Source organism: Pipistrellus hanaki, assembly GCF_964339955.1.
Source record: "Pipistrellus hanaki genome assembly, chromosome: 6".
NCBI classification, from domain to species: Eukaryota; Metazoa; Chordata; class Mammalia; order Chiroptera; family Vespertilionidae; genus Pipistrellus; species Pipistrellus hanaki.
In genome coordinates, this window is record NC_140508.1 from 29,453,075 (window position 1) to 29,467,684 (window position 14,610).

Here is a 14,610-nt window from a genome sequence, read left to right on the forward strand (position 1 = left end):
CTCAGTGGATAGAGCATCGGCCTGTATAGACTAAAAGGTCCCAGGTTCTATTCCGGTCAAGGGCATATGCCTGGGTTGCGGGCTTGATCTCCAGTGGGGAGCGTGCAGGAGGCAGCCGATCAATGATTCTCTCTCATCATTGATGTTTCTATCTCTCTCTCTCTCCCTTTCCCTTCCTCTCTGAAATCAATAATATATATATATATATATATATATATATATATATATATATATATATATATATATATATATATATGAAGTAGGCTTAGAGTGCCTGTGGCTCTGGGCAAGTGCAAGGCAATGCGCCAGGGCCTCTCCAGACTCCTACCCCTACTGGTGACAGAGGAACACCCAACATTTCTCCCTGGGTTCCTTTATTTTTATTTATTATTATTATTATTATTATTATTTCCCCCTGTGTTCCTTTAGATAGCCCTCTGTGGAGGGCCATCTTACTTCCTCCTCAGGGTCTCTGTTCAAAAGGTGGGTGTGGCTTTCCTCTCACCTGGCCTCCCAGTCTGAACTCCCCCAACCCCCGCTGGCCTCAGGTGGTCCATCGCCAGCTGGGTGCTCTCTGTGCCCAGTGAACCAAGCAAAGGCAGTGGTAGGGCCTCACCTGAGCCCATCCTCTGGCCCACACACTGGTCCCCTCACCTTCCCACTGTTCCCTTGACTTCTCCCTCCCACTTGGCCTCCTGAGTCATCCATGGCACAGTTTCTGCCTTTGAGGCCTGGGTTCCCTGTGTGCTGACTGTGCTGCCCCAGACAGGGTTTGTCCAGAACAGGCCTGGGCCCAATGAAGGAATGCTTCTTTTTAAAAAAATCTTTATTAATCAAAGTATTACAAATGCCCCCCCCCCCTTTTTCCCCCCTCCCCTCCATCCCCCATTCAGTTCCCGTCCCAGGCCTTCACCACCCTACTGACAGTGTTCATGGGCCATGCATATATGCATATAAATTCTTTGGCTAATCTCTCCCCTCCACCAACCCTTTCCCTCTGATCTTCTGAGTCTGTTCCCGGTTTCCAAGCATCTGGGCAGCAAGGCCCCTGCCGGCACTGAGGCTGCAAGGATAGTTGTAAGACTTTGGGTGGAGAAGGCCAAGAAAGGAGATCCCCTGGGATGTGCAATTACCCAATAAACCCCATCTGCAGCTCCAAGGTGTCCTGCATTTCCTCAGGGCTGCTCAGATAAGAGCTGACGGAAGATCCCTGCAGCTCTCATCTCAGAGTCTGTGTACACAACTCAGGGATGATTAACCCTGGGCCTCGGGGGAAGGGATGTGCAGACCAAAGGCCTCAGACAAAATGACCAGTCTCCGAACTCAGGGGGAGCAAGGCATTGTCTGCTCCAAACAAAGCTCATGCCGTGAGACCGTGAGACCAGGGCTCTTGTTAACGGGGACCCCCGCCATGAGGCAGAAATGTTCTTTCTGCATTTCTACCCTCTTTATCTTTCCCACCTCTTAGGAGAAACAAACCTCCACGCTGGCACTGAACTGGGTCCCGTAGAAACCAAACTAACTCTTCTTGGAGACGCCTGGATCTGGTTTGAGCCTGCCCCCGCTCCCAGACTTCTCGGAAGACCCCTCTGGCCACTTTCCCCTGCAGGCCTTCCTATGGTCTAGCGTACCTTCCTTCCTCCTTTGGGCCACAGGGCTTCCTCTTCATTCCAGCTCGCCATTCATCCTCCAAGCATCCCAGGAAGTGGGAACCACCTATCGGGAGGATCAGATTCCTGGGAGGTGACAGTGTCACCTCTGCCCCACTGCTCATCGGCCCTCAGCCCTCACCTTGGCAGGGAGAGCTGACTTCCTCTGTTTCTCAGGCCTGGAGAGGCAAGTGTGAGGGGAGATGAAGAGGGGGAGGGCTAGGAGGAGGAACCAGGCCTGGAAAGGGGCAGGTCCAGTCCCAGAGTGGGAGGAGGAGACTGGCACTGAGGGTGTTGGCTAAAGACCACAAAGTGAGGAAGGAGAGGCGTGCAGGGACTCAGATATCTCAGGCCCTCTCAGTGCCTGGGGCAGGTGGGGGCAGGGGCAGGGGCATCTGGGAAATAGGCCTCCCTCTGGAATTCAGCGTTGAGCTGCTGTGTAAGTCACTAGCTCCTGGGATCTACAAGACAACAGTGAGGACTACAAAGGAGCAAGTGCCACACTCTGAAAGGACAGCTTCCGGTGAGTACGACACGGTGCTGGAGGCATGGGTTGCTGATCTCAGTTTCTGGCTCTTTCTTGCTACTTGGACTCCAAAATAGCAAGAGGGGGGTCTGAAGTTTGCTTAGAGACCCTAGGGGTCAGCAGAGTAGCTGGGGCAGGAACACAGCTACAGAAATGGGGGGATATCAAGGAGTGACGTCAAGGCCAAGGCTCGATTGGAAGTAGCTTTGCTTGATGTACCCCCTACCTGATCTCCCAGTTGCCCTGTGCAATCCTGGGTACTCCAGAAACTCCACAGCTGGTGACTCTCCGCCATCCCCCGGGCATGGCTGACCTCAGAAGCCTTGGCTTTTGTTTGGACCAGGAAAGGCTTGATTCAGGTTCTGAGTATCGCAGCTGTCTGGGGGCTCCTTGCTTCCCTGACGGCAACCCTGAGGGCCCCTCTCCCCCATGAAAGAGACCCTAGAACTTATTTTTAAATGTGACCTGCAAACCAGGTCACACGCAAACCAGGACTCACCTCTGCCGCTGGGCAGGTCTAAGAGGGTAATGGGGGCAATTGAGTTTTGCTGGGACTGACAGAATCTTCCTGAAGTCCCATGCTCATTATCAACAGGCATTTTTGTAGCAGCGTCTGTGCCCCTGGGGAGTTTATAGCAATAAAGGGCAAGCTCCCTTCCCCACCACCACCCCACCCCCCGAAGCTCATGGGATGGGGTAATGGGGTTACTGGGAGGTTCAGGCCCAGATGGGGCAGAAGAGAGAGGCCTTTTGCGGGAGGTCCCTGTGGGTTGGCATCCACACAGAAGGAGGGCATTAGAGGGAAGAGCATGGCTGGGAGAAGGAAGAGCAGGAGGTACCACCGTGCAGCGGGGGAGATGACAGGGGCAAAGTCACTGCACACCTAGTAATGCTGGGACCGCCCAGGACTTGCCCTCCTCCTCTAAGCCGGGTGGTAGGGGGCACATTTACCCTTCTTTCGGGTGTTTCTTCTGGATTTAACGCGCTGTCACGTCATTCTCTCCCCAGCCACGCACCATGCGGTTGGCCCTGGTGCTGCTGCTGCCCATAGCGCTGCACCTGAGCCTGGCAGAGCCTTCCCAGGAGATGATCCCTATTTTCCGCCTCACTCAGCTGGGTCCCTGGAGAAGCGAGGCCAACGACACCACCAACACCACCGGCTCGCCCTGCCAGGGGCCCTTCGCCGTGGGGGCCACGACCTTGACTCTGGCGAACCGCAGCCTGGAGCGCCTGCCCGGCTGCCTGCCCCGCGCGCTGCGCAGCCTGGACGGCAGCCACAACCTGCTGAGCGCCCTGAGCGCCTCGGAGCTGGGCCCCCTGCCAGAGCTGCAGGTGCTCAATCTGCGCCACAACCGCATCGGTGCGGTGCGCTGGGACCCCGGCTGGCCCGCGGGGCTGCACACGCTGGACCTCAGCCACAACCGCCTGGCCGCCCTGCCGCCATGCGCCCGGCCCGTTCTGGGCAGCCTCCGGGCCCTGGAGCTCGCCGGCAACCCCCTGCGGGCGCTGCCCCTCGGGGCCTTGGCCTGCTTCCCCGCGCTGCGCCTGCTCAACCTCTCCGGCACGGCGCTGGGCCAGGGGGGCATCGCCGCCGCGGCCTTCGCGCCCCTGGCCTCCCTCGAGGTCCTGGACCTCAGCGGCACGCTCCTCAAGCAGGGTGAGTCCTGGGCGCCCCGAGATTTCAGAGGCGGGACCAATGTCTTGGAGGGGTCGCTCCCGGTGCTGCTCATAGATGACCCCGCCTGGATTGCCTGAGCCACGTGCACCCCGGCCCAAGGGCCATACAAGGGTTCATTCCTTGAGTCCCAAGAGGAGGGAGCTATTATCTCGGTGTCGCCTGGGAGGAAGCCAATGCCCAGGAACGTGAATGACTGGCCCGAGGTCTCACAGCTCAGTCAGTGGTGCCTCCAAATGGTAACCCAAGCAATTCTGGGTCCAGAGCCCAACCCTTTAGCCACGCGGTTCTACTGCGACCCAGCAGATGGGGGAATGCTGGGAGAATGGGGAAGCGGATGCATTGCTTTGGCCGGATCAGAATCAAGCAGGCAGGTCAGGGAAGCAGCTGATGCTCTTGGGGATGAATTCAGGGACTTTTCTACCTGGTTGGCTAAAATTCCGCTGCAGTTACTGATCCTTCAAGCGAGACACAAGAGGGAGGTGAGAACACCAGTTCTCCTGTCCTTGGTGTGTTCTGATTTTGGCTCGGAAGATTGGTATTATTATTATTATTATTATTATTTAAATACATTTTATTGATTTTTTACAGAGAGGAAGAGAGAGGGATAGAGAGTTAGAAACATTGACGAGAGAGAAACATCAGCCGCCTCTTGCACACCCCCTCCCGGGGATGTGCCCGCAACCAAAGTACATACCCTTGACCGGAATCCAACCTGGGACCTTTCAGTCCTCAGACCAACGCTCTATCCACTGAGCCAAACCGGTTTCGGCTGGTCTTTTTTTTTTTTTTTTTTTTTTATGTTTTTATTTTTCATATTATTACAAATGTTCCTTTTTTCCCCCCCACCATTGCTCTCCTCCACCAGGTTCCCACCCCACCCTCTGCCCTTTCCCCTCTCCCCATTGTCCTCATCCATAGGTGCACAGTTTATGTTCAGTCTCTTCCCACGCCCCCCTCTCCCCTTTTCCCCAAGAATCGTCAGTTCACTCCCCTTCCATACCTCTGATTCTATTATATTCAACAGTTAATATTGTTCATCAGATTTTTTTAATTTCCTTGGTTTTTAGATTCACTTGTTGATAATTACGTATTTGTTGTTCATAATTTTTATCTTTGTTTACTTTCTCTTCTGAAAGAACCCCCTTCAGTAATTCATATAATTCTGGTTTGGTGGTGATGAACTCCTTCTGCTTTTCTTTATTAGTGAAGCTCTTTATCTGGCCTTCGATTCTGAGTGATAGCTTTGCTGGGTAGATTATTTTTGGCTGTAGGTTCTTGCTATTCATCACCTTGAATATTTCTTGCCATTCCCTTCTGGCCTGCATGGTTTCTGTTGAGAAGTCAGCTGACAATCGTATAGGTGCTCCTTTATAAGTTACTACCTTCTTTGCTCTTGCTTCTTTTAATATTCTCTCTTTGTCTTTTGCTCTTGGAATTTTAATAATGATGTGTCTCGGTGTGGTCCTCTTTGGATTCCTTTTGTTTGGAGTTCTGTGCGCTTCCTGGACTTGTAAGTCTAATTCTTTCACCAGGTGGGGGAAGTTTTCTGTCACTATTTCTTTCAGTATGTTTTCGATATCTTGCTCTCTCTCATCTTCTGGGACCCCCATAATTCTGATGTTGGTTCGCTTGAAGTTGTCCCAGAGGTTTCTTACATTATCTTCAATTTTCTGGATTCTCTTGCTTTCTAGCTTCTGTGGAGGAGTGTCTTCTGGCTCTTTATGTTCCAAATCTTTGACTTGATTCTTGCGATCTTCCCTTCTGTTTTTAGGACTCTGTAAAATATTTTTTATTTCAGACAATGTATTCTTTATTTCTTGTTGATCCCTTATCATTTCTTGTTGACTCCTTATTAATTCTAGTTGATCTCTTTTCATATCCTCATAGGCCTTATCCATCTTTTCTAGGAAATTCTTGAAAAACCTTATAAGCGTAGATTTGAACTCTATATCCAGACGCTTTTTGTCCTCCATTTCTTTCGTTTGTGATCTATTTTGTTGTCGCATTTCTCAGTTACAGATGGAACTGGGTTTCAGGGTGGAGCCTGCAGCTTTGGCTTCCATCAGCCCCGCCCTATGCGGGTCCTTCAGTGCTCGCTGCCGGCGCCTCTGAGAGAAAGGTGCCCTCGATTTTCGCCTGCTGCCAAACAGTCTATGCTCTCCCACAATGAGCCCGGTATTGGGGTTCAGTTCAGTTGGAAGTGGAGTTGGAGGTGGCGTTCACAGCAGTCTGGAGCCCCAGTCTCCTTCCCCTCAGGGCAATCCCGCGGCACAGCCGGCCGGCCCTTCTCTGGGGGCAGTGTGCGCGCCTCCAGGACCTCCTTTCTCCGCTACCCCGGGGTTCCGACTTACAGCCCAGCTCCCTATGGCTGAGCCTGAGTCCCCGGGGTCTGGCCTAGAACTGGGGTTCACAGCAGTCGGGGGCACAGTCGGAGTTTTATCTCCTTTCCGCTAGGGAACGCCCGCCAGGCACTCGGCCTCCCTCCTCTCCGGCTCCGTCCTCTCCGCGCGCCGCGCGTCTCCGTACCTTGGGCTTTTCCAGCTCCTCCGCGCCTCCTTCTGGTTTTCTCCTTGCTTCTCGCTGTAGAATTTCCAGTCAGTCAACCTTCCTGTAGTTCTGGGCAATGTCCGTTTTATATTTTAGTTGTATTTTATTGAAATTGTTGTGTGCGGCTGCGGCTAGGTGTTCACCTGGGCGCAGCCATCTTGGCTCCCTCGGCTGGTCTTATTATTTTTAAAAAACACTCCATGTGTCTGTAATCGCCTGTCCCACCATAGACAAAGGAAGAAAAGAGCGAGAACTGGACACAGAGGGGAAGGTGCACATTCTCCCTGTAGTGTTAGGAGAGCCACAAAATTAGGTTTCTGGGCCTCCTCCACTTTGCCCTTCTCTCCTCCTTCCTTGCCTTCCTCAAGTATGTCCCCACTCCTGGTAGCCATCGGAGTGAAGTTTGGGGTATTTCTGTGTGGAGTTTAACAAGAGGGTAGGGCAGCAGCAGAGTTGGAGACAGTGTCCTTGGGTTCAAGTTCTGGACTGTCCCTTCCCAGCTGTGTGGCCTTGGACCAATCATTCTTCTCTCTGGTCTCAGTTGTCTCAGCTGGAAGGAAGGGAGGGAGGGAGGGAGAGAGGGAGGGAGGGTTTTTCAGGTGATGTAGCCCACAGTTCTGAGCTTCCTAAAGCGTCCAACTGTGCCCATACTCAGCAATGACCTTCACAGTTCATGCTGTCACTCTTGGTGTTTCCATAACTCCCTGCCAGCCTCCTAGGTTGGTGGCTTCTTGGTAGTGGGCAGTCTCCCCTGTGTGTTTTAGTTCAGCCGAGGTGGATCCAAGACCTGCCCAAGCTCACATCCCTCCACCTGAGGAAGATGCCCATGCTGAGGAGCCTGGAGGGGGACATTTTCAAGACGGCCTCTGACCTGCAACAACTGGACTGCCAAGACTCCCTCGCGCTTACCTCTGTCCAGACACGTATCTTCCAAGACACTCCTCGCCTACAGCTCCTGCTGCTGCAGAAGTAAGTGTTTCTGAGTCACATGAATGAATTTTGCCTGTTCCCTTATGCTGAATAGGTGTAACTATCTTATAGAGCTCCTTCTGGTCCTCTCTGGGGTTTTGTTCTTCATCCTTTGGATGGTATCTTGGGCAGGTCCCATATAGTCCATCTAGTCTGAAAACCATGCAACTCAGTGCTATCCAGAGTAATAGTGAAACCCCAAACTCACATACATGTAAGGTTTCCTTTAAGACCAGATGAGAAACCCGCAGTGGAAGAAGGGATGAGGGCATTAGATTCTTTTCTATTTCTCCATCCATCTGCTTCTCCATGTGGGAAGTCAGCTGTTCCAGAGGTCTAGGGAAGAAAGATAAGAAGGTAGAAAGGTGCTACTAGTGGTCAGGACCGAGGGCTGTTATCTTCTGGCCTGTTGATGTCATAAGTTTCACTATATCCACCTCCTTCCTGACTCCTGACAGGAAGGACAGTGTCCCTTTGATAATGATCCCAGGCCACCTCCTTTCCCGGGAACCCATACTGGGACCTGGGAAGTGGGCACTTTTCCCCATCACCACTCGCAGTGTAACCATTTCTCTCTTTTCTCTGATAGCTCTAGACCCAACCAGAGTACTTCACTTTGGGGCTTGTCAAAAGGGACAGGGGATAGAATATGCAGAGCACTTAGTGCCTGGCACACGGTGTGTGCTCTATAACATTAGTGCAGATGATGGTGGTTGTGATGAAGGTGATGGTAATGATGAAAGTGCTGATGATGGTGACAGTGATGATTGTGATGATGCTGGTAATGTGATACATTGGTGACAGTGATGGTAATCCTATATAGTAAAAGGGTAATATGCAAATGATGGGTCGCTATGATATGCACTGACCACCTGGGGGCAGACACTCAATGCAGGAGCTGCTCCCTAGTGGTCAGTGCACTCCCACAGGGGGAGCACCACTCAGCCAGAAGCTGGGGTGATGGCTCACGGTTAGTGAGTACTGCGCTGGTGGTGGGAGCCTCTCCCATCTCTGCAGCAGTGACATCCCCTGTGGGGCCCGGACTGCGAAAGCCCGCAGGCTGGGCTGAGGGACATCCCAGTGCATGAATGTTGTGCACTGGGCCTCTGGTGGTGGTGATAATGATGGTCGTGGTGATATGCTGATGAGTGATAACTCCGTCTCAGATCTTCTTTTGAGCTTTTGAGCGATGCAGCATTGTGTATAAGGCATAAGATGTGGAGCCAAACTGCCTGGGCTCAAATCCTGACTCCACCACTTACTGGCTGTGTGAGTTGGGGCAAGTTACTTAACAGCTTTATAGAGCAGCTTCTCATCTGTGAAATGATGACAAAAAGAAAGTCCAAGGTCATTAAGAGTTTTGCCCAAAGTGAGATCATCTAATGCCTGACAGCATGGGCTTCCATACGTCACTATGACTCTGGGAACAGTTTTGAGCTGATGGTAAAAGCCTGCCCTAATTTATTTTCTGTGTATTTCAGCTGCAACTTGAGTTCCTTCCCTCCTTGGACCCTGCATTCTTCCCAGGTTCTATCCATCAACCTCTTTGGCAACCCCCTTACTTGCAGCTGTGAGTTGTCCTGGCTTCTCAAGGATGTCAACAGGACCATCCTGAGCAGGTAACACATTCACAAAATAGGTGACTGGGTGGTGAGGGTCAGCCTCCCGGAGCTGAAGTCTGGCTCACTCACATAAGCAGGCTGGGCAGGCTGGAGGTGTAGAATAGGGTGGATAGCCCTCAGGCAGTCACTTTCAGGGACGCAGCGGGGCAGAGAGTGTGGAGGAACAGACCTGGGACGCAGAGGGGAAGAGAGCATGGAGGAACAGATCATGCTTTCTTTTTTTTTTTTTTTTTTTTCTTTTTTTTTTTTTTTTTTTTAATAAGTTTTTATTTTTCATATTATTACAAATGTTCCTTCCCCCCCCCCCCCACCATTGCTCTCCTCCACCAGGTTCCCACCCCACCCTCTGCCCTTTCCCCTCTCCCCATTGTACTCAGATCATGCTTTCTTAGGTAGGGCTCATCACTTCCACTCACATCTACGCTTAGCTGCAAGGGAGGCTGGGAAAATGTAGTCTAGCTGCATGCCAAGTAGGAAAAAGAAATGGGCTAAATGAGCAGTTGGCTTGACTCTACAAAAGCAGTGTTATCATTGCCCCATCTTATAGATGAGCAACTTGGGGCGCTACTTGCTTAAATTCATGCAACTTCTGGGTGGAGGAGGCAGAATCTGTCTTCATCCAAAACTGTGCACTGAACCACTGGGTTCCTCTAAACCCCCCAAATGGAGCCTGGCTTCCTTTCTCGCTCCGTCCAAGGCCAGTGGGCTGACAGAGCTCCTGCGGGACAGACGGAAGTCCCACGAAGACTTCTCGCTGGCTCTTAGCTGGAAGAGCCATTTCTGCAGTGGGGAGCCAGGCCCAGGTTGGCCCAGGTGGGTTGGGAACACCTCCCCAAACCTCCACCAGCTCACTTTGGGAGACATCCCCCCCATCCTGTGGGGGTTCTTGTCTCACCTCCAAGCCAAGCCTGGAAACAAGTGAGGCTCAGTCTGTCCTCTTCTTCCCTGCATGTTGATTCCAAAGACAAGAACCCAGGCCCTTTGCAGCGAAGGGTCTCACTTCGTATCAATGACGAGGTTGAGAGTACGGGCTCTTCACCCACTTAACACTGTTCATTTTGGCTGCATTTCTTGACCTGTCTGGGCCTCTCCCTCCTCCTCCTCCTCCTCCTCCTCCTCCTCCTCCTCCTCCTCCTCCTCCTCCCCCTCCCCCCTCCCCCCTTCCCTCCCCCTCCCCCCCTCCTCCTCCTTCTCCTTGTCTGTAAAATAGGGATAATAGTGCCTACCTCATAAGGTAGTGCAGACTGAATTCACTAACCCAGGAAGGTGCTCACCTTTCATGTGGCAAGCACTCAGAAACTATGTCAGCCAGTCTGAGTTTTGTGACCAGTACCTGTAGCCAGGAGACAGACAGGGGAGAACACTCAGAGAATCTGGACTGCCTGCCCTTCACAGTGCTCGCCCACGTTTAGGCTCTGCCATTTGCTGGCCCTGCTGACGTGAGCTTTCATTTCCTCCTCTGCTTTCTGGGAGCCTCCTCCACAGGTCACCCTGAGGGCAGGGAGGTGATGCGCGCCTACCCTGTGCCTTGGGGCTCCTGTTGACAAGGCTGAGCCAGGGGGGTTGTCTGCACTGAGTACTCAAAGGCCAGCGCAGAAAGCGGCCTTAATGCCAAATACCTCCTAACCGGTGGACCCCTCCCCTAGGGCGGCAGACACGGTGTGCACACCCGCTGCAGGATCCCGCGGGGCCCTCTCCGCCCCTCTCCCGCTGTCCCAGCTGCCCGGTGTGTGCCACAAGGACCAGAGCACCGTCCTCCTGGATCCCAGGCCACCCATCTCTGCGGGCCCCACCCACGCGACTTCTACACCCGGTCCCTTCGCCCCGCAGCTGAGCACAGCCCCCTCCTCTCCAGCTGGGGGAGGCCGACGGACTGTCACCAAGGCGCCCTCCCACGCTGTGAGCACCCCAGCGTGGTCCACCGCCGTCTCCATAGCGGGTCCCAGGAACCCCAGCGCTGCCAGCCGGGCCTGGACAGAGCACGAACGCACTGCCCCGCCGGACCCGGACCCTCCTGTTTCAGCTGCCTCCATCCCGCCCGCCAGCAAACAGCGTGGGCTCCCCGCTGCCTCCCGGAACCCTCTGAGCACCGCCCGGCACTCCCGGACGACACAGGCCACCCCGCAGCCTCCCCACCCGAGTCCTTCCGAGGAGGGTGGAATTCCAGTCTTGGTTTTGGACGACTCTAGTGAGGAGGAAGAGGAAGAGGAGGAGGAGGGGAAGAAGGGGAAGGAGAAGGTGGTGAGTGCGCCCCCCCAGGGCGTGGCCTGTGATTACCACCCGTGCAAGCACCTGCAGACGCCTTGCCCCGAGCTGCAGAGGCGCTCCAGGTGCCAGTGCCCCGGCTTCAGCCAGGAGGACGCCGTGCCGGAGCCTCCCAAGCTGCAGGGGGTGTCGGAGGTCACAGACACGTCCGCCCTGGTCCGCTGGTGCGCCCCCAACTCGGTGGTGCGCAGCTACCAGATCCGCTACTCGCCGGAGGGCGGGCCCGGGAACCAGTCCGCCGCCGTGGGGGACATCTATGCCACGGCGCGGCAGCACCCGCTGTACGGGCTGTCCCCGGGCACCACGTACCGGGTGTGCGTCCTGGCGGCCAACGGGGCCGGGCTGAGCCCGACGCAGGCCCCGGGCCGGCGGGAGCCGTGCGCCTCCTTCACCACCAAGCCCAGCTCCGTGCTCATCCTCGCGGGGCTGAGCGCCGCGGGCGGCCTGCTGCTGGTCAGCACCCTGGTGCTGTCCGCTTGCTTCTGCCGGCGCGGCCGCAGGCAGAGCTACCCCGCGCACCTGGTGGCCTACAAGAACCCCGCCTTTGACGACCCGTTGAAGCTGCAGACCTTCAGCTAGCCCGGCTTCCCCTCCCCAGACGAACTGGAGCTGAGGAACTGGTGCAGAAAAGAAGATACCGAGGATCCAGCGCTTCCCCATCAGTTCTGAGCATCTGTCATTCCAGGGAAGCCAAGGACCGCTCCCCCCACACACAGAAACTGGCCACGTCCAGTCTTTCAGTCCAAGGAACTTGTCTCCCTGTGACTCCACTGGGTCTGTTTCCAGAAATGTGATGGCCCACGTCAAACCACCCCTCTTGGAGCTGGGCATTCTTGTGTGGGTGTGTTTTTTTTTTTATTTGTGCCAGTATTTTTTTTTTTTATTATAAACAATAGGATATCTAGGCTTGTGAAACAGAAATAATATTGATAACGGGATACAAATAAATCCCAGTAATATTTTACTGTATCAAACTTGTATTGCTTTTTAAATATATATTTATTTAAAACATTTCTCCTGGAATGAAGCTATTCTTAAATCCTCTCCACACAACCCCACCTTCCCTTAGTATTGATTTGTCTGCATTGATGAGATCCAAGGATAGAAATTTTTATGGATCAGATACATTTTGAACTATTTTCTGTCTTTATTGTGTGTGTTGTTTTTTCAGTACCCTGTTTCCCCAAAAACGAGACAGTGTCTTATATTAATTTTTTCTCCCAAAGTTGTGCTAGGTCTTATTTTCAGGGGATGTCTTATCTTTCCATGTGCTAGGTCTTATTTTCGGAGGATGTCTTATTTTCGGGGAAACACGGTAGCAATCAGTGCTCCTCAGTGTCCAGAACTGTGTGTAGAAGTAGGAAAAGATAAATGCTATGATCCAGCCTCCTATGCTGTATTAGAAATGACATTCTCAAGCCGTTTTAGGAAGTTGAGGGTTTTATCCTAAGTGAAGTAAGTTCCCTCATGGTCAGGCTCTGGCAGGGCACGTGTTTGTTATTCAAGGAATCAACCCCACTGGGTTCTTAACCTGAGAACTGGGGTGAGGGAGAAGAGCACTGGTTTCTTTGTTGCATTTCAGGCTTTGGCAAAACGTGCTCCTAGCTTGATAGGCCCTTTGCTCATTTTTAATTGGATTGTTTGGTGTTGAGTTTTATATATTCTTTATACATTTTGGATAGTAAAAATATCAAATGTATCACTGGTGAATATGTTCTGGTTGTCTTTTTTTTTTTTTTCCTTTGCTGTGCAAGAACTCTTTAGTTTGATATAGCCCAATTGTTTATTTCCCCCCCTTACCCAACAGGGGAAAATATTGCTATGAGAAATGTCTGGGATATTACTTACTGCCTATGTTTTCCTCGAGGATTTTTATGGTTTTATGACTTACATTCAAGTCTTTTATCCATTTTGACTTTATTCTTGGTGTGGTGTAAGAAGGTGGATTTAGTTTCATTTTCCTTTTTTCACTTAAAAAAACATATTTTTAACAAAAAAACACACACACACACACACACAAAAAAAAACGAGCGAAAGAAAACCTTCAGGCTCTTGCTAGAGGCCAAAGCATTTCTCTTCTTTTATTGAATAGACTATCTTTACCTCATTTTATGTTTTTTACTCCTTTGTCAAATATTCATTGACCATAAAGGCCGGGATTCATTTCTGGGCTCTCTATTCTGTCCCATTGATCTACATGTCTGTTTTTATGCCAGTAGCAGGCTGTTTTGATTACTATGGTCTTGTAATATACTTTAATGTCAGGTAGTATGATTCCTCCAAATTTGTTCTTCTTTCTTAGGATTGCTATAGCTATTTTGAGGTCTTTTGTTCATTGTAGCATTATTTACATTAGCTAACATTTGGAAGCATCCCAAGTACCCATTAGATGAGTGGATAAAAAAGCTGTGTATGTTTACACAGTGGAATATTACTTGGCCATTAAAAACAAGGAAATCTTATCTTTTGGGTCAGCATGAATGGACCTGGACAGTATTATGACAGTATTAAGTGAAATAAGCCAGTCAGAGAAAGACAAGTAGCATATGATTTCACTCAAATGTGGAATCGAATAAAATAAGCTAACAAACAAAATAGAAACAGATTTGTTGATAGAGAACAGACTGGTAGCTGTTAGAGGAGAGGAGGATGCAGGGCTGGGTGGAAAGGGTGAAGTGATTAAGCAAAAAAGACCCCATAGACACAGACAACAGCATGGTGATTGCCAGACGGGGAGTGAAGGGAGGTGGAAGAGGATAGAGGAGGGTAAATGATAATGGAAGGAAACTTGACTTGGGGTAGTGAACACCCAAAACAATATAAACAATATACAGTTGATGTGTAATAGAACTGTACACCATTAACCAATGTCACCCCTATATATTCAATTTAAAAAAAACCACTCTTCTGGGAACATCTGTGAAACACAGGAAAGGTTGTCCTTTTTAAAGCCAGTGTTTATGGCATTTCACTTAAGTGGGCAAAGGAATTGCGAACTTATTATTTTTTTTAAGCAAGCATAATGCATTCACTTTCAGGAAGGTTTTTTAGAAAGCAAAAGGCCTGGCCAGTGTGGCTCATTGATTGAGCATCAACCTAGGTCAAGTTTCAACTTCTGGTCAGGACACATGCCTGGGTTGTGGGCTCAATCCCCAATAGGGGGCATGCCGGAAGCCACCAATGCATATCTCTCTCCTTAGTGTTTCTATCTCTCTCCCTTCTTCTCTCTCTAAAGTTGATAAAAACGTATCTTTTAACAAACAAACAAACAAAAAAAGCAAAAGAAAACCTCAAGGCTCTAGCTAGAGGCCAAAGCATTTCTCTCCTTCCAATTGCATTAAACAATGCTTCTTG

The 14,610-nt window shown here is 51.3% G+C and overlaps 1 protein-coding gene across 1 annotated transcript; it reads left to right on the top strand.

Moving 5' to 3' along the window:
* Window positions 1-1,942: 1,942 nt before the first annotated feature.
* LRRN4 (leucine rich repeat neuronal 4) lies at window positions 1,943-13,880 on the top strand. The gene is made up of 5 exons (XM_084886801.1): window positions 1,943-2,172; window positions 3,184-3,832; window positions 7,165-7,369; window positions 8,851-8,988; window positions 10,638-13,880. The coding sequence occupies exons 2-5, from the start codon at window positions 3,193-3,195 to the stop codon at window positions 11,833-11,835; spliced, it is 2,181 nt and encodes a 726-aa protein (XP_084742927.1). The 5' UTR covers window positions 1,943-2,172; window positions 3,184-3,192; the 3' UTR covers window positions 11,836-13,880.
* Window positions 13,881-14,610: the final 730 nt, after the last annotated feature.